The sequence below is a fragment of the Zea mays genome, chromosome 9 (assembly GCF_902167145.1).
Source record: "Zea mays cultivar B73 chromosome 9, Zm-B73-REFERENCE-NAM-5.0, whole genome shotgun sequence".
Taxonomy (NCBI): domain Eukaryota; kingdom Viridiplantae; phylum Streptophyta; class Magnoliopsida; order Poales; family Poaceae; genus Zea; species Zea mays.
The window spans coordinates 73,976,407-73,996,825 of record NC_050104.1 but is presented as its reverse complement, the minus strand read 5'-3'; the positions used below and the strand labels follow the sequence as shown (position 1 = coordinate 73,996,825).

Sequence of the window (20,419 nt, the reverse complement as noted above, 5' to 3'; positions counted from 1 at the left end):
GGCAGTGGGGAATGGAAGAGGGCGCAGGTCGGATCGGGCGAAGGGAGCGGAAGGGAGGCTCAGTTTTATACAAGCTACGAGGTCCGAGCCTAGGGGAGCCAGTCCACGGTCGTTTAGAACGGCAAGCGAGAGACCCGGGGATCCCAACGAATTTCATCACTGGATCGAGCTCAGCGGAGATCTCGCCAGGAAGAGAAACAGCGCCCAATAGAAAAGTGGATACGGGAGGGAGAAGGAGTTCCTGACGTCCGGGCCCCACGCGGAGGTGAGAGCGGAAGCGCGCGGTGGAGGAGTGGGCCGCGCAGAAGGGATCGGAAGCTGGGCCGAAAAGGTGAAAACCGGCCCAGGCAAGCACAGTACCCCTTTTTCTTTTTTTTCATTTTCTTTTCTTTTCACTTTTAAATCTCCATTTTGAATTCAAACTTGTTTGTGAGCTTCCTACCTGAGTTAAATGCCTAAATTAAAATATTAGTAGAGACAAAATGTAATATTTCATATATTTATTTTCCTCTATTTTGTATAATCTTTTCCTTCTCTCTTTTCTTGATTCTAGAATTATTTTAGGATTTAAATCCCCATCTGGATATTTAACATATTTTTTTTACATTATTATAATATTGTCAAAAAAAAAATGCACACAGACAAATAAAATATTCAGCATGATGCAATGGTTAAGTAGCATATCTTTTTATTAATTGTTTTTGGGCATGGTGTTCACATATGATGATGCATAAAGATCAAACTCACATAAAGAGAAATTGTTTATCTATTGGTATTATTTCTAGCAAATTACAAAGTGGGTGTTACAAATCCTACCCCCCTTAAAAATAATCTCGTCCCCGAGATTTGTAAGAAAGAGGATATGGGAAGAGTGTTTTAGAATTTTAGCTTTTAGTTTCTAATTAGTTCAAAAATCAAGAGTCCTTTTTTTTCATTAGTGAGTGATTAGGAGAGCATGGGTATCTTCGATGTTTAGGAACACAGTTAGGTAAGAAGAGAGATGGGCAGAGTGAGGTTAGCTGATGGTAAGAAGAACTTGGTAAGGGAAGGCTCCATCCAAGGTGGTAAATCTTGAATCATCTTGTGATCTGATTTGACTCCTATTCTTCCATGTCGAGGTTGGTCTCCTCCTTCTTGCTCTTTGGCGTCTCCATCCGGGTTTGGGACAAGAGGCTAAGATTGATCTGTTATGTAGGTCAAGTTGTTGGGTATAACCGAGTTGATTTAAGTCACCAATTTAGTCTTAAGTGGATTAGGAGTATGGCCTTATCCTTTGTACCAGCATTAAGTAACTTACATTAGATTAGCTCCACTTAGGGTTAGCCTTCATTAGGTTAGATTATTCTATCACACTGGATCAGATCTAGGTTAGATTGTTATGACTAGATAGACTAGATAGGACCTTCTTAATTAGATCATGGTTGTTACTTTAGGATGAGATAAGTAAAGTGGTTAGGATAAGATGATCCTATTAGGATAAGATATAATTTTTTAAGATAAGATGGATCTATTAAGATAAGAGGGAATCTTTTGAGGTCAGTTAGATCTATTAAGGTGAGATAAAGTCTTTTCAAGATAAGATGAGTCTACTAAAGTAATAAAGTGTCTTTTAAGATAACGTAGATCTATTAAGCTTAACATATTTTAGTGGGGGATAATCCAAGTTGGCTAGTTATTTTATGAATTCCATTTATGCCTATACGTATATGCGGATGTAATTGTGGACATTACTCCACAACCCATCACACTCAATCAAAGATCCAAATCAGACAAGTATCATAAGAACAAACATTCAAGCATATAGATAAAAAAATAGTTTTGTTTTTTTTCCTAAGAGTAGGTCTCCTATTCCTAAAGGTCACTTTAGGTACAGGATTTCAAAGTGTGAAATCCACAGTTGTATTTAGAAAGAAAAGGTAAGAATAATCAGAGTAAAGCGGAGATAGATGAGAAAAGATTAAGATAAGTTTAGAAAAGAATCAGAGTAGCAAAGGTAAGTAGATAATGGTTGTCCAGTTCTATCTAGGTTTCGTCCTACAGTCAACATTCCTCTGATACCACTTCTGTCACACCCGGATTTTAGGGGTCCAAAACCCGGGCGCGAACATAATCACCAGGTGTGCTGGGACCAAGTCTCACACATATGATGAATCATGGCACAGGATCGAATGTCACATCTTTACTACTTAACAGGAATTCCATACAAAATAAATAAATAATTACATTATAAGGAGACAACGGTCCAGCAACCCAAAGTTGACTGGGAGACGACGGCCTAGATCTCTCACGAACACATCACAGCATCCTCCAAGCGCCTCATCCTGTGGTACCTGGTCTTGACCTGTGGGGGGGGTGTGAGACAGCAAGAGTGAGCTCACATACGTTCATCGCTCAACAAGTTGTGGGGAATAATGTGCATGAACTCGCCAAAGGTGGGAGCTCACGTGAAGTGTAAGGCTTACCAAAGAGGATGGTTAGAGCTGGGCATTGCTTTTAAAGTTGGTCAAAATTTTATTAGCAATTATTAAGTATAAGTAAATACCAACCCAATTAAGTAGTGGAACAAAAGTAACATCATCACCTGCGATGCAATGCATATGACAAATTGAATTTAGTTCCATAAATTAATCATCAGAGAGTCCTGAGCTGCTCATGACCGTGAGCTCGGCTAGTATACCAGTTTTACACTCTGCAGAGGTGGTACCCTTTACCCACAAGTCATGTTACCCATCTGCCAAGGGATCGCGACTTCCCATACACCTCTACCGAGGAGGCGAGGCAGGGTAACACTACGAGGCCTTTACAAAGTTCCACTAGCTTCAGAAAACCCGCTACAGTTTATAGGAAGCTCCAATGCAGGAATCCCTTGCAGGACCGCCATCGCAGCAAAATCCTCCCGAGGGCCTCCCTACACTGACCACTCCCCTACTGCCCTTGCCCCTTTCGGGTAAGGTAGTCCTCCACTAGCTTTCCTAATTAATCAGCCAAGGGCGTCCATAAACCCTTGTGGTGGCACGTGTTTCTCAAGTTAAGCTCTATGTTCCAATTAACATTAATGATCTTGACATGAACAGTAAATAACAACGGATAACAAAAGTATAATCATGAATAATGTGTATCTCAATGCCCAAAACCACATATAGCACTAGCAAGTACTACCCAAAAAGTTCAGTGGTAAACAAGGCATAAAGATAGACAAACTAGGGTAACCTATTGGGTCCCATCAAAATTAACCTATGCAGCTCATTATGATTAATTAGAACATGAGTGGGTAAAAGAAGTGATCAAGGGCACAACTTGCCTAGGACTTGAGATTCCAATTACCAGGGTGATTCTTCAAATCCTCGAAACCTCACTGCTAGTCGTAGCCATACAAACATACATGGTATAGACAAAATTAACATCACACCAAACATAAGAACATACTGCAAAATAATGATCTACGCGTTTCTATGAGACTAACGCAACTTGAACGGATCAAATCGGAGTCAAAGCGGAGAAGTTATGAATTTCCTAAGGTTTTATGTATTTCATATAAGATTAATTAGGAAATAGATTTTAAAGTGGCTTTCATGTCAAATCAGTGGCACTATTTGATAATCGATAATATTATAAAATTATAAGAACTGGAATGTACTCATTTAGACTTAATATGAATTTTATATGAATTAAACAAGTCCTAGTATTTATTTTTACATTAGAAATTCCTTTCCTAATTACTTTTCTGGATTTTTCTAATTCCCAGGACTGGGCGCCAATTAAACAGAGACATAGGGGCCTCTGCGCAAGATATGCTAAGACTCATCTACTCCCAGAATGGGACTGCGGGTTATTTCTAGTAATTTCCAGGGGCTCTTCTATAAAACTACCAGGCAGTCATAATGGTGGGCGAATCTGTGTCGCTAGATTATGATCTAGCGGCCAAGATTACATCGCGAACCGGTATGCGATCCCCTCCATCCGATATGAGATCAGCCGCCCGGATTTAATGAAGGAGAGATCGAGCTGTGGCCCTCGGATCTCGATCTAACGCCCCAGATGCGATACTCTAAAGCGCTAGACCCAGTCTAATCTACGCCGTCGGTGAAGATCCAACGGTGACCAGAGCGTCTCCTACCTCACGCGTCCAGAGAGCCCCGGTCGCGATGCCCAGGTGATCACCACGGCGGAGAACGTCGGTGAGCACCCAATCCAGTGCATACGCGGATCTACGCGCCGTTGGACGGTTGCTAACCAAAATTGAGGGTGCGGCGAACACAGAGGAGAGATCCATACCTGTTATTATGGCACCGGTGAGGCCTCCCGCGGTGAGCGACGGACACGGCGGTCGTTCATCACATCAGCGAGAAATCGCCCCACCCGAAGGACTCCTCGAGTGCACCGAACCCCCGAATCGACTTCGCGATGGCCAACTGAACACCCCGAAGCCACACGCCGTGACCATTTGAAGGCGCAGGCGTGATTCCTCCGGCGGCCGTGCGCGACCCCCACCCACCGCAGTACAATTAGTCGACACCCTCGCTTCCAGATTGCCGTGCGGCGATGCTTCGTGTGGACTCCCCAGCGACCTCGCCATTGATGGTAATGACGGCGGCCGAAGCTGGTCGCCCCCAAATTCAAGCAACAACGGCACCCAGGACTTGCGCGCGAGAGGCAGTGGGGAATGGAAGAGGGCGCAGGTCGGATCGGGCGAAGGGAGCGGAAGGGAGGCTCAGCTTTATACAAGCTACGAGGTCCGAGCCTAGGGGAGCCAGTCCACGGTCGTTTAGAACGGCAAGCGAGAGACCCGGGGATCCCAACGAATTTCATCACTGGATCGAGCTCAGCGGAGATCTCGCCAGGAAGAGAAACAGCGCCCAACAGAAAAGTGGATACGGGAGGGAGAAGGAGTTCCTGACGTCCGGGCCCCACGCGGAGGTGAGAGCGGAAGCGCGCGGTGGAGGAGTGGGCCGCGCAGAAGGGATCGGAAGCTGGGCCGAAAAGGTGAAAACCGGCCCAGGCAAGCACAGTACCCCTTTTTCTTGTTTGATCTAAAGATTGGTTTATGATGCAAATTAGGCAATGGATGCTTTGATAAAGGAGTTGGTAAGGTGTGGTTAACTTAAATAGGAACTAAGCTGGAATTCCTGCTGTTTAGGGCTGGAGGTACGATTTTATTTATGCAGCTGGTTTAGTAAAGTAAATCATATTTTCTGTGAAAGTGTGATATATAAAAGTTGTAGATAATTTCTTTATCTTACTTGTGTAAAAATTTCATGATCATAGGTTTAGTAGTTTAGGAGTTATGACTTTTCCAAGTCCAGTTTCAGAATATGTCCAGATTCTGTACAGATTTGGAAAATGACATTGTTTTCCCAAGTTAAACTGAGAATCAGCTCTTAGTAATTATAGGAAAATTGTAGTACTTTGCTTAAGCTTTCTAAAAAATTTTGGACACCCTTTTTGGTGGTATAGAGACCAAGTTACAGCTCTTTGAACTATAGAGTCTGAATATGTCCAAATCTGAACAGCAATGTTTGTTTGTATTAACTGACGTCGATGCACATTGAATCACCTTGAGATGTTTATAAATGAATTGTAGACAACTCTAATAGCTTTCTAAAAAGTCTAGGATCACCTGATTTGGATGCCTGAAACTCCAGTTATAAATTTTTGAAGTAAGTAGTCGAATTCTGTTCAAATCTGGACAGAATTTACGTTTAGCATTGTTTGACCATCCTAAGTGTCAAGTCTCACTATGATGATAATACAAAAGTTGTAGAGGACTTCTTAAGCTTTCTAGAAAGTCTTAGTTCACGATTTTTGGATGCATATTTTGCATGTTATGAGCAAAACTGTTGACTACTGTACTGCTGTCCAAAATCTGCATGTGTTAAATTGATTGTTTGGAGTCATTCTTGTTTGGCTAGGTTGGATTAGTCAATTTTTTATTCTTAATTGATGAAGTGATGGCTTGTTTTAGTAATTGTCATATTTTATATTTGTTGATTGAGTAAATGTCATAGATGGAGATTTACTTATGGTTCATTAGTGGTTTGTCATATTGATTCTATCAGGTCATGTCGTTTAAGTGTTCTCTATTACTAATTGAAAGTTAGTAAGGGATAGTATTGTGGATTTGTATATATCTAGGCCTTCTCATGCTGGTACTTGAGTTTTTGTTTGGAGAGTAAGGTATCCAGGTAGTAATGATCATGCAGCTTAATTAACTAGTAATTCATTGATTACAATACGTGTGACTTGGGATTAGCTTCGTCTATGTCCTTATGCTTACATAGTTGCAAATAAATGCTTGATCAAATGCCTTGTTGTCTAAAAATGATGTATTGCTTTCTTGATATCTGGTTAGGTCCATTTGACTAGAAGGTCATGAGTGATATAGAATTAAATGTATCTAGTAGTTACCCCCAAGGGTTTTAATGTTTGTTTTAAGTGTTATCCTCTTTAGGGCTTGTTCGGTTATTCCTATCCCATGTGGATTGGATGGGATTGGAAAAAATTGTGAAAGATTTTGACTTGTTTGGGATTGAAACTCATCCAATCCCACCCAATCCACATGGATTGAGAGCAAAACGAACAAGCCCTTAGTATAGATTATATATTGTGCTTTTTATGCCCATGCCCATGTGCATTATGCATATCATTTAGGTATGTTAAGTGATCATGTGATATGGTGGACCAGAGCTGAGTCGACCACAATATGGTGTTAAGCGTGGGCTTCTTCGCAAGGAATACTGATGAATAAACTTGAAGATTTGCGTGATCTGATCAAGCGCCAGGATGTGAGATGATCGCCACGTGGACGTCATCTAACAACACTAACGTAGTGTTATCCCAGGCAAGCCCCGGTGCATTTGCCACCTACTTCTGTTTTAAAAACTTTTATCACTTACCTGCTGCATTAGGTGATAGGAGTTGTGTGAATAAACAATTGATGCATTACCATTCCTTGGAATTTGATTATCCTCCTTGCTACCTGTTTTATAAAGAGAACTAATGAGGCTTAGCCCTGCCTAGAGAACTAAAACTTGATTATTTTTAAAAGAATGCTGTGTAACACTGGTATGGGTTAGTTTTATGAAAAAGGACTTGTAATGGTGAGAGCATCATCTGCAGTGATGAATTCATCATTCAAGTATGGTACCTCTGTCAGGTACATGGTTTTGGGAAGGAAATAATAATATGAGACCAGACGTTGAACAGGAAAGGTCGCCCGTCTGTGTCGATTAAGGATCGTACCGAAAGTAGGATTGCTGATCTAGGACCCTTTAACTGGCCACATGCCTCGTCATGGGTAAGCTTAGCCTCGGCTGGACCAAAATCAGAAAGGCTGGCCCGCAATGGGAGTGGAGAGATGGCGAGAGTATCGTGTATCCACCTGGCAAGAGGCTGGATGGTGGGGTACTGAGCTCTCGGTTGGCGGGGACCCGTTCTGGTCTTGAGAAACCCGTGGGCGAGTTGACATATGCAAGGGTTAAGTGATACATATGTCGTGTGGTTGGAGATCCTCAACTGAGTATTAATTGATTCGGATCGCCGTTACTTCTCAGATATGAAGACTGGATCACTGCCCTGCATCGTAGATAACAAGTGAAACTAAAGTTGCTAAAAGGAAGCTAGTGTAGGATAAGTGAATGCTCTAGATTAGGCAAATCTAGATTCAGGAAAAGTACTTAATCTGTGAAGTAAAAGTTTGGCATAAGCATCCACTACTAGTAAGCTTTTCTGCAAAAACGAGTGTTTGAAATTTGATGAGCTTTACCTTGATTCCCAACAAACCAGCATACCCTTGAGAGTCTTTTCTTTAGTCGGGTAAGTCTTGCTGAGTAAGTCCATACTCAGGGTTTTATTCCCTGTTGTTTTTCAGGTTATAATTTTGTTCTGTTGTGGATGGTGCTAAGTGTCGGTGGGCTCGGCCTTCTTATATAAGTATATCCCATCTTTAGCTTCTCTATCGAGGATTGTCTCTTAAGCTAGCATGTATTTTAAAACTTATAAATGTTTTATACATTCAAATTGTAATCTTTTTGAATAAATTTCTTTTGTAATCAACTCCGATGATATATATTGTAATCTTGTTATAACTTGTAACTGTTGTAACTTGTAACCATTTTGTAATAAAGAATTTCCGCTGCAAATGTTGGTGTGTGATTTGTGATTACTTAATCCTGCGATCTTGGCGGTAAGTCGTTTATCCGGGGTCCTTGGGGCACTCGGACAGATCCTGTTAAGTTGTTTGGTGCACATGCATAGTCGTCTAAGGTCTTTGAGACAAGGACAGGTGCATGTGGGCCCGATAACTTGGGAGGTTCTGCGACAAAAACTTTTCCAACCTCTAGCGGCTGGGGGATGCCGAAGAAGAAGGAAGGGGGAAAGAAATATGAACTTGTTCGACTCCCCTTCCGCTTCAAATTTGAGAAGCAATTCAAGAAACCGTGTACTGAATGGTTAGAGATGATAGAGACCATGTGTAATGAGATCCTTGGGAACTACACAAAGGAAGATCAACTAATGACTGCTGCCTTCGGCACCCGGCCGAAACGAAGGTTAAATCGGGTAATGGATGCCCTGAACTTCGAGTACCCGGATTATGACAGACTTGATGAAGGGGCCAGGGGAGCGAAAAGGAAAAGGGTTGTTAGTATTTTGAGCAGGCAAGCTGCCCGGTCTGTGAAGGAAGACGAGGAGGCTTCGAAGAAAATGAAAACAGCTTCGAAGCTGAAGGCACTAGCTCCTAAGGAACGGAAGCCTGACTGGATGCCTTCTGTCGAACTGAATGTACATGATGCGCCGAAGAAAACTTCAAGCCCTCTGTCACCTTCTGTTGTCGAAGTGTGAGAAATTTTGAAGGTAATGACTGAATCCCCACCATTCAAGCTGCTAAGTCCTCTAGGATTGGAACTGACAAACCTTTTTTAGAAAAAGGAAATCCCTTTGGCTACCGATGGAAGAGACGGGGGACAAAAAAGCGACGTATGATACTACAGGCGATTGAGCAAACCCCACCTCCAGCTTCGGCAGACAAGACTGTCAAACCTATTGATGCCAAAGCTGCCTGTAACACCACAAAACCATCAACTAAAAATAATGCATTTAGATTATTAGTGGTAAATATAGTAATGAATTTTTCTTTCACGTGTTTGATTTTTATTTGCATTTAGAATAATTTTGTTTGCTCATATTTGATTTATGGTTGTTTCGTAGAATTTATTTTATATTGAAAATCCAATTAATTAATATAGAAATATTGGTCCAAAAATAAATATTTTGGTCATAAATAATTTTAGATAATTATTATGATTTTTAGATATATTTAAAAATATATTTGATTATATTTTTGGTAAAAAGAAAAAAAGGAAAAAAAGAAAATTTTGAAACCCTAGACGAGCTAGCCAATTTGGCCCATTAGGCCCAAACCGGCCGCCATCTCCCCATCTACCCTCTCCCTCTCTCACTTACCTACGGGCCCCACCCGCCAGGTGCCCTTTCTTCCTCGTCTTTGCGCCCACGCAGGAGCGCCCCCGCCGAGCTGCCCGGACGTCGACCCCGTGCCCCGGCCCTCGTCCCCTCGGTTTCCACTGCACCAGAAACCGTCGCGCCACCTCCTCCTCTCCCTAACACACTTCTCCTCGCCATTATTGAAGAAATCGTCACCGCCGCCATTAGGGCCATTGATGGCCGTCCATTGCTTCTCCCCCCGATGCCCTCTCCCATTCCCCTCTCCCTCTATAAAAGGACCGATCGAGCTCTCTCCCTCTCCCCTGCTCAAGCTCTCCCTCTCCTCTTTCTCTCACCCGCGCCATGCTCTGCTCGCCCTCGCCGTCCGTGGAGCTCACTAGACCGTCAGTCTACACTGTGCCCCCAGCCGCACCCGTCCCCAGCCACCTCGACCGAGTCGCCTTCCACTTCCCTGCTCCCTGTCCGGCCGACTCCCCCCCGTCAAGCTCCTCCCTGCACACAAGCACGAACTCAAGGTAGAAGACGACCATTTTGTGTTTTGGCCCTCCAGTTTTCTAGAAATTATTCCTGTATTTTCTGCAGTACAAATGTATCAAAAATAAGTCCTAAAATCTTATGTGCTACTCCCCAAAGTATACATGTAATTTGGAATCAACCCCGACAATAATATTTTGAATATAGATATTATTTTTATAATTTGAAAAAATACATAGATTGTCATGATTCTTTAACTTATGATGTAGATTATTTCTATTTGTACCCAAATAATGCATAAAATAATGTTTACTTTTTGGATATTGCATAATTTGATGGGATTTGCCTAAATAAGGATTTCCTAGAATTACCAACCCTATTCCTTGAATTACCCTGGGATAAATGCTATGCTTAGCAATTTTTGCTATTGCTCAACTTGATAAATATGATGTCACTCTTTTAATGATACTATGTTCCGGAAATGAAGTTTTATTTATGATGTTAACCCGATGGTTAAACAAGAACATTTTGTATTAAATGGAACATGGAGTGACCACCCAGGATAATAGTGCAACCACGAGTGCTATAATGGCTCTGGCTTTGGTAATTAGCTCTATAGACTTAGTGCTTAGCAACCTACTTGAAAGATGGGAAAGAGGGAGCGACAATGGTTTGATGGCAGCTCATGTTAACATGGGGCGGTAGTCTTGGCTAAGTTACCTCACCTAGAGGGCCATCAATACTGACGTGGAAACCTTAGCTGGTGGCTTTGTACTAAGGATATTCTGTGAAAGCCTCATAGTGGATCCCTAGCCATTCACCTCGGCAGTGTTTATGGGTCCAATCAACCCAGGCTAGATGGGATACACGGCTTGTGGGTTAATTTGTACCACCTCTGCAGAGTGTAAAACTGATATGTCAGTCGTGCTCACGGTTAAGAGCAACCTGGACCCTCACATGATAATTGAACTTAAAGATGGAAAATAAATCGTGATCCAATGATCTACTAGTGGTTTGCTTAAGTGATTTCACTTAAGTGTTTTTGATATAATCTTATGCCTTTGATTAATTGGGATTTTTGGGACACACTTATTAGTAAGACAGGTGTTGCTAATAAAATATTGATCAACTAAAATGCTTACCTCTTATCCATAGCCTACCTTGTTAACTTTGCATTATCTCCCCCACTTGCTGAGCCCCGACCATAAGTGAGCTCACCCTTGCTAATATTTTGATCAGAGGGTCATGACGAAGACTTCGTAGATGACATTGATGAGTTTTGAGTCCAAAGAGCGACAGTCACCTTCCTGTGGAAGAGTGTCCATGTTTAATTCCACCGTACTTTGATTATGATACTTGTTAAGATACAATGTTCTGGATGATGTAATAAAGTTACTCTACTCCCTTTTACGCCTTTATTGCATTGTCTTTTGATATATTACACTTGTGACGTCAACATATGTGTGGAAAATGGATCATGACCCATATATGATATGCATTCGGTTTTGCCCCCAGAACCAGGTGTGACACGACCATTGCAACTGAAGGCGAAGGTCTCACAGCTACCATGTCCGATATTGACAAGATTATATCAGACGTGGCTGTGGAGAAGAAGGTGGCCACAGAAGTTTCAGACAAGAGGAAGAAGGCTAAAGAAATCTCTTTGGAAGAAGCAGACTTCGACCTACGGCACCTGGGCGGCCAGCAGCTTTCCAAAGAGGATATGGCAGAGTTGAAGGATTTTTCTATCAACTACGGCTACAAACCGGGGTCCATGCTCTTTGGTGGAGTGGACGAAGAAGTTATAGGATGCATCCGCGATCGTGCCGGTGCAAAAATTATAGGCACCCTATCAAAGAGCATCGGATTCCTGAAGCTTGAGAAGGATATCAGCTGTTACAGGCGCCAGCATATCATAGGGAGCCTGTTTTATTCGAACTTTAAAGTAAGTACCTTATTTTAAGTTACCCCTGGTGTGCCTGTATTAGCTTAAATATTCTAAGTTTGAACTTTTTTTATAGAGTTTATTACTAAGCAAAACTTTAAAGATACAACAAGACGACGAATACAGGAAAAACGAAATTATTATCAAAGGTTTAGAGGATAAGGTCAAAGAACTCAAAGCCTCTTTGAAGGAGAAAGACAAAATGCTATGTTCAGCCGAAGGGTCCCTTGCTGAAGCGCAAACTCAGAACAAGAAGTTAAGCAAAGACCTATCAGACTCTTAGACACTTTTGAAGGAAAATTCTAATCAATTCGAACAAGAAAACAAAGCCTTGAAAGCAACACTTAAGGTTGCGACTGAGAAAAATACGAAGCTTAGTGAGGCGCTGAGGGCTCTGAAGGAGAGATGCTTCAAGTTTGCAAGCAAATGCACCGCTCGGTTGAGAAGTATTTTCAATTCAGTTGGAGCTGCATGAGGAAACCAGCCTCTCTGCCGAAGATGTACCCGGGGCACTCGAATGTATTGAAAAGGAGGTTAATGTCCTCGATGAAGTCATAACCGACCATGGAGACTTTTGTGCGCTGGTAGCTTCTCGTGGTACAGCTGCTGCCTTCATAAAAGACGGATGTAATCACGCAAGAGCCATCAACAGGCCAAATTTCAATCTTTCATCATCAGATCTGGTTGACGTTCCAACCGAAGCCTGAAGCATAGGGAATAGATTTATTACTCAAATTTGGGCTAAAGGCGGGCGAAACAAATGCTAGTAACCTTTTGAGCCATAGGCGAAAAACACCTTCCCTTCTTTTCGTTCACATCAAAGCATTTTCATGTGCAACCAGATTTCATTTGAAACGGAGCACAACGAAGTTTCATTTGATACGAAGCATCTTCGAAACATTTTCTCATCGAAGACAATCATCTCCTGTTTTTTCTCGTTAATGTCTATGCTTTAAGCCATGATGATGAGCCTATGAATGTCTAATGTATGTCTGTATGAATGCAAAAAGATGATGTGATGAAATATGCAAATGTATGCCAGAAACACATCCAAACTCTGCATCCCCATAGGAATGACTTTTGAGTCTCCTCACCTTTTACTTAGGTGGTATTTAAGCTCTGCATTTCCTTGGGAATGACTTTGGAGCTTCTTCACCTTTGATTTAGGTGGTATTTTAGTTCTGCATTCCCTTAGGAACGACATTGGAGCTTCATAACTTACTCTGCGTCCCTTTAGGAATGACTTTGGAGCTTCTTACCTCTTAGGTGACAACTTAGCTCTGCATCCCCTTAGGGACGACTTTTGAGCTTCTTCATGGCTTCTACACTCGATGGTGTAGTCATAGATTTTACATTTTACATGTGGGGGAATTTGGCCCTTGTATTGCACAAGGCTACACAAAAAATGAAAATTACAACATATGGCCCCATTAAAAACCTTTCTCCTCTCTTGAAAGGAAAACGGTGCCATAGGAAAAAAATAAGAAAATTGCATAGTTTACATGTAATATCTTTGAAGCTCATCTGCATTCCAAGACCTTGGTATGTCATTGCCATCCATGTCTTTCAGCCTGTAGGATCCAGGTCTCGATGAAGGTACCACCAAAAAGGGGCCTTCGCACTTGAGCGGAAGCTTCCCCACTTTATCTGGGTTGGCCACTCTACAAAGCACCAAATGTCCTAGCTTGATATTCTTCAATTTTACCTTGCGGTCGCGCCATTTGATTGTTTCAGCCTGGTACTTATTGATGTGGTCTACTGCATGGAGCCTAGTCCCTTCTATGGTGTCTTTTGTTATTTTGCAATCCTCTTCATCTTCTGTCGAAGCCAAGGTCCTTATTGAGCCCCTTCTTGCTTCTTCTGGTGTTATTGCTTCGTCACCAAACAAAAGATTGAATGGAGTAAATCCTGTTGACCTTGATACGACAGTGTTGTGGTTCCACACCACCTTTATTAGTTCGTCTGGCCACTTTTCTTTGGGCTAGTTGAAAGTTGACTTCATTATTCCTGTTATTATGATTCCATTTGCTCTTTCTACCAATCCATTTGACTCCGGATGTCTCACTGATGCAAAGTGTATTTCTGTACCAATCTGATCACAAAAGGTTTTAAATATTTCAGCATCGAATTGAGTTCCATTGTCAACCGTGATAGCCTTCGGCACACCGAAGCGACAAACAATATTTTGCCAAAAGAATTTCTGTACTGTGGCCGAAGTTATTGTAGCTAAGGACTTAGCTTTGATCCACTTAGAGAAGTACTCCACTGCCACTACAACATATTTCAAGTTGCCTTGTGCTGGTGGAAGTGAACCTAACAAATCTAAGCCCCACCTTTGTAGTGGCCAAGTGGGCTCTATCAGCTGGGTTAAAGACGAAGGCTGTTTCTGGTCTCTAGCGCATCTTTGGCAATTTTCACATTTTTGAACCAAATCTACTGCATCCGAAGCTGCCTTCGGCTAGTAAAATCCTTGTCTAAAAACCCTCCCTAGCAGAGGCCTAGACCCAATATGAGCTCCACACAACCCTGCATGTATCTCCTTCATCAATTCTTGACCTTCGGCTTTGGACAAGCATTTGAGCAATGGAGAGTAGACTCCTTGTTTGTATAATTCCCCCACTATAATTACATAGGGTCGTGTTCTTGCTTCCATTCTTTTATTGTAAACGTCGTCATCCGAAAGGCAATTGCCCTGGAGGAAAGATATGATCTCAGTCGTCCAATCTTTACTGTGCAATGGTGAGATTGTGAGCACTGCCCTTTCCATAAGCTCAACCGAAGGTGCTTTTATTATTTCAAAGAACACCTCCGAAGGTAACGGAAGCCCCTGTGCCGCTGATTTGGCTAACAAATCTTTGTGCTCATTTTCTCCTCTTGGTAAGTTTTTTACAGAGAAACCTTCGAAAGAGGCTTCCATCTTTAGGACTGCGTCCATATATTTTTACAGCTTTGGGTCCCTTGCTTTGCTACTTTTGTCAATGTGTCCTGAAATGACTTGTGAGTCAGATTTGAGTATTGCCCTTCTTATTCCTATTGCCTTAAGCTTTCGAAGCCCTAAGAGAAGGGCTCCGTACTCTACAATGTTATTTGTGCAGGTGAAGTCTAATCTTGCTGCATAACAGGTTTTGATTTTTGATGGTGAAATCAAAACAGCAGCTGCTCCTACACCAAAGGTTCCCCAAGATCCATCACAAAATACTGTCTGGGCTTTGCATCAGTTGTTTTGTCTTCGTCCTAAGCCTCTGGCGTCCAATCAGCAATGAAGTCTGCTAATGCTTGGGATTGGATCGAAGATCTATGAACGAAGTCGATAGTGAATTCATTCAATTCTATAGCCCATTTTCCAATCCTTCATGTGTCTTCTCTATTTCTCATTATGTCCTTAAGGGGTTGTGAAGAAGGTACTATCATATGGTATGCTTGGAAGTAATGCTGAAGCTTCCTAGAAGCCATTAATACAGCATGTAGCACCTTCTCTAACTCTGTATAATTTTTCTTTGATGCACTAAGTACTTCAGAAATGAAGTACACTGGCACTCTTGCCTGGCCATCCTGCTTCTCTTGTACAAGCGCTGCACTAACCGCAGCGTGGGAAGCAGCTCGTATAGCAACAATGGAGTTCCTGACGAAGGTGGATTTAAGGTTGTCAGCTCTATCAAATACTACTTCAGTTCATCGAAGGCTTTTTGCTGAGTTGGTCCCCATTGAAACACTTCGACTGACTTCAGCACTTCAAAGAATGGCAAGTTCCTCTCTGCTGATCTTGAAATAAATCTGTTCAATGATGCCAGCCTCCCTGTGAACCTCTGGGCACCCTTTCTGGACTTTGGTGTCTCCATCCGAAGTATTGCTTCTATCTTACTTGGATTATCTTGGATACCCTTTATTGATACCAAGCAACCAAGTAATTTGCCCTTCTTCACTCCGAAGACACATTTCTCTGGATTTAGTTTAAGACCAGCCCTTCTGAAGTTAGCAAATGTTTCTTGCAAATCAGCAACATGGTTTTCTTGCTTTCTGCTCTTTACTATGATATCATCAACATATGTCAGCACATTTTTGCCAATTTGGGAGTGAAGGACTTTGGCGGTCATCCTGCTGAAGCTTCCTCCAGCATTCTTGAGCCCCTTAGGCATCTGAAGGTAGCAATAGGTCACACTAGGGGTTATGAAACTTGTCTTAGGATCATCCTACTTCTTTATCCAGATTTGATGATAGCCTGAGTAGCAGTCCAATAAGCTCATAAGCTCTAAAGTGACCACTACATCTACAAGGGAATCTATTCTTGGCAATGGGAATTCATCCTTCGGGCATGCCTTATTGAGATCTGTGAAGTCGATGCACATTCTCCATTTTCCATTAGCTTTCTTTACCATCACAGTATTGGTCAGCCACTCTGGGTATGTTACTTCTCTGATAACACCGGCACTCAAAAGCCTTTTCACTTCGTTTCGTGCGCCTTCGGCTTTATCGTCGAACATTTTCTGAAGCCTCTGCTTTCTTGTCCTAAAGGCCAGATCTACAATGAGTGAGTGCTCAATGGCATCTCTATTGACACCAAAGAGATCATTGGCTGACCAAGAAAAGACATCCTTGTTGTTGAATAGGAATTTCAACAAAGTCTTCTCTTGTTCATCAGATAATTGGGATCCCAACAGTACCTTCTGCTTGGCTATGTCCTCGCACAGAAGCATGGGCTTTGGTTGATCTGCTGAAGCAGCCCTTTCTCTTTTATGCTTGAATTGTTGATGAGCTTCGGCTTCATCTATATTATGGATGGCTTTCGAATCCGTCCAGTTCCCTTCGGCTCTCCTGGCAGCCTCTTGGCTTCCATGTACAACAATAGGCCCTTGGTCAGAAGGTATCTTCATGCAGAGATATGCTGGGTGGAGTATTGCTTCGAAGGCATTCAGCGTCCCTCGACCAATAATTGCATTGTAGGGGTACTCCATATCGATAATGTCAAAAACAACCTGCTCTGCCGTTGTATTGTGAACTTAGCCGAAGGTGATCGACATAGTTATCTTGCCGAGTGCCACGACCTGCCTTCCTTTAAAGCCACAGAGGGGGTGTGTTGCATCATGTATCTTGTCTTCTGGCTCTTGCATTTGCCTGAAAGCCTTCACGAAGATGATGTCTATCGCACTGCCCATGTCCACTAGGACATTGTGGACCAAGAATCCCTTGATGACACAAGATATGACTATTGCATCATTGTGAAGATAATCCTTGAGTTGAAGGTCTTCCTGGGAGAAGGATGAAAGCATCTAGGCCCCTGGTTGGTTTTAGTGATTAATGACAACATAATGTTATATGTGACTAACGTGTGTTTTGCAGAGACAAATGGTAAGTTAGGTCGCATTACAGGTAGAAGTACTACAACGGTGAAAACAATCCCAGAGATAAGAACTCGAAGCGACGGCTAAAACGACGAAACAAAAGGTGAAGGACTACGGAGTCCGAGTGTCAAGGAGATGTGGACACTCGTGATTTAGTTAGGTCTTTTATTCTCTTTTAGCCGTACTATAAAGAGGGGTTGTCGATGAGTAGTTTGACCAAGAGAGTTCTAGTGTAGTGTTGGTGCACAATCACACTCACATATAGTGCAAGGTGTCACTCTAGAACTTACTCACAAGTTAGAACGAAAACCGATTTGAAAAACGGCTGAAAAACAAGAAGTAGGGTTTCTGGCCCTGGGGCACCGGACTGTCCGGTGCACCCTCTGCCAGGTGGGCCCAGGGAAGAGCCTTCCCCACGCAGAAACCCGAGAGCACAGGTTTCAGAGTTGAATTATAGTGGCGCACCGGACAGCGCACCAGACAGTGCACCGGACTGTCCGGTGTGCACCAGACAGTGACTGTTCACTGTCCGGTGTGCCATGAGTCCAATGGCTAACTGTCAGAACTAGCTGTTGGAAACGACCGTTGGCGCACCGGTGGCGCACCGGACTGTCCGGTGCGCCATTGCGCAGTGAGATGCCTGTAACAGCTAGTTGGTGGGTGAGGGCTATTTATACCCCCTCCACCCACCATATTCAATTTCTTGCACCCCACATTTATTCCAGCACATTGCTAGAGCATTGCAAGCACCAAAAGCCTAGTGAAGAGATTAGAGAATCCTAATCCGCATTTGTTCCTCATTAGCGCTAGCGAGAGCCACCTAGAGCACACACCACTTGCATTAGGCTTCTCTTGGTCAAGCGAAAGTCTACGGCTTGTTACTCTTGGTGATCGGCATCACCTGGACGGCTTGGTGGCGCTGGGAGCTCGGTGATCACCGTGAAGATCTTGTTGGTGACCTGACTCAAGTTTGTAAGCGGTCTCGAGGGATCCATCGCGCCGGAGTGGCAAAGGATCATCTCGTAGTGAGCACTTGGTTCTTGCGAGGACCAAGGGGGAGCGATACCCTTGCGAGGGTGCTCCAACGAGGACTAGTGGAGAGTGCCGACTCCTCGATACCTCGGGAAAAATTGGAGGAGTCTTCTAAACCTTGCTTTACATTCCGCACTTAATTCAAGCACTTTACATTGTGTATTTGTTGAGCAAGTATTTGAAGTATTGTCTTAGCATTGTTGCATTTCTAGTATTATATTCTTAGTGCTAGTTGTTGGGGTGAAGTTGGGCTCTTGCTTAGGTTTTAATTAGTGTTGATTTTTAGAAAAGCCCAATTCACCCCCCCTCTTGGACATCGTGATCCTTTCAATTGGTATCAAAGCCTTGTTGCTCGTAGATTAGCTTAACCGCTAGAGTTACGATGTCCGGTGGGGATGGACCTCTTCCCGTTTTTGATGGTGACGATTTTCCATATTGGAAAATTCGTATGGAAGCATATTTAGAGGCTATAGACATTGGTGTCTATAAAGCCGCCACACAAGGATTCCCCGAACCTAGAGATCCCACAAATCTTGTAGATGATGAGTTCAATTATGAGAAATAGAATGCTAAGGCCAAAACACCCTTTTTAGAGGCCTTTGCAAAGACGTGTTCAATAGAGTAAGAAATCATAAAAATGCTCATGATTTGTGGATGGACATTTGTGCTTTACATGAAGGAACTAGAAGTGAGCGTGAGGAGAGATATCACATAGCCATGAGAAAGTTAAATTCTTTTGAAATGCTTGCTAATGAAAATGCCAATGCCATGTACTCACGTCTCAATATTCTTGTAGAGGAAGTTAATGTATTGGGGCTTACTCAAATCTCACAACCGGATGTTGTGAGGAAGATTCTCAGTGTCCTCCCAATAGACAAATATGGACACATTGTCACTGTGCTTCATCAAATGGATCTTTCAGTTACCACACCTACACAGATTTTGGGAAAGATCAATGCTCATGAGATGTACATGCACATCAACGACAAAGAAGAATCATCTTCCAAAAGAAAGGATTTGGCTCTCAAAGCAAATCATGAAAGAAAAGGAAAAGCAAAAATACAAGTTGAGGAAGAATCCTCTAGTGATGATGACCTTGATGCTAACATTGCCTTGATGGTAAGGAAGACCACCAAGATGTTGAAGAAGCTTAATAGAGAAGGCATCAAATTTGATTCAAGAAAGAAGAAATTCTTTTCCAACAAAAGAAAGCCCATTTCTGAGATGGATTGCTACAACTGTGGTGAGCTCGGTCATCTTGCTCATCAATGTAACAAGCCCAAGAAGAACAAGTTCAAGGGCAAGAAAGAAGATGATAGCGATGATGAAAAGAAGGAAAAGAAATTCTTCAAGAGGAAGGATGGGAAGCAAAAGAGGTTCCACAAGAAGAAGAATGGAAAGGCATATATTGTTGGTGACTGGCTCACTGACATTGAGTCATCAAGTGGATCTTCTTCAAGTGAAGAAGAGAATGATGAAAAAGTTGCTGCCATCACCGGGGACTTCTCTTCACCACCACCATCGCCATCATCGACTCCTCACCTATGCCTCATGGCTAGAGGTGAACGGAAGGTACAAAATGATATTTATACTACTGATGATAGTGATAGTGATGAGGAATTTGCTTCACCTTCTTATGATGAGCTAGCTGACTTGCTTAAAGAATATACTCAAATTATTAGAAAGTCAAAAGCTAAATGTGATAGGTTGAAAAATGAAAATGAATCTTTAAATGCCAAATATGATATAGTTATGAAAGCTAGTGATGAAATAAAAGAAGAAAATAAAACTACGTCATCAACTGTAAATGAGCTCACAATCTCCCTAAAAGATGCTAAGGATAAATGTGACATATTAAATGAAGCTAATAGGGAGTTGCAAAATAGACTAGTAAAAATCAAGGAAGCCTATACTCAAATTAAATTTGATCATGACAATCTTCATGTTGAAAATGAACGTTTATCTTGCAAAACACATGAGGCTATTAACCCTGTTGTTAAGATTGATGTAGCAACCTCATGTGATGATTTGAGTCAAGGAGAGCAAACTAGTCTACATGCTGAATTGACTGAACAAGTTGAAGTCCTAACTTTAGACAACCAAAAATTGAAGAAATACTTGACTGATGCAACTACTAGAGGAAAGGTTGCTATTGAGAACAATGATTTCA

General features: G+C 42.3%; 1 protein-coding gene across 1 annotated transcript in view; it reads left to right on the top strand.

The window, feature by feature from the left end:
* The first annotated feature begins 11,500 nt into the window (after positions 1 to 11,500).
* LOC118473452 (uncharacterized) overlaps positions 11,501 to 20,419 on the top strand; it is a 53,724-nt gene continuing 44,805 nt past the window's right edge. The window contains exon 1 of the mRNA XM_035962830.1: positions 11,501 to 11,878. Coding sequence (XP_035818723.1) covers positions 11,501 to 11,878 — 378 coding nt within the window. The remainder of the gene's footprint in view (positions 11,879 to 20,419) is intronic.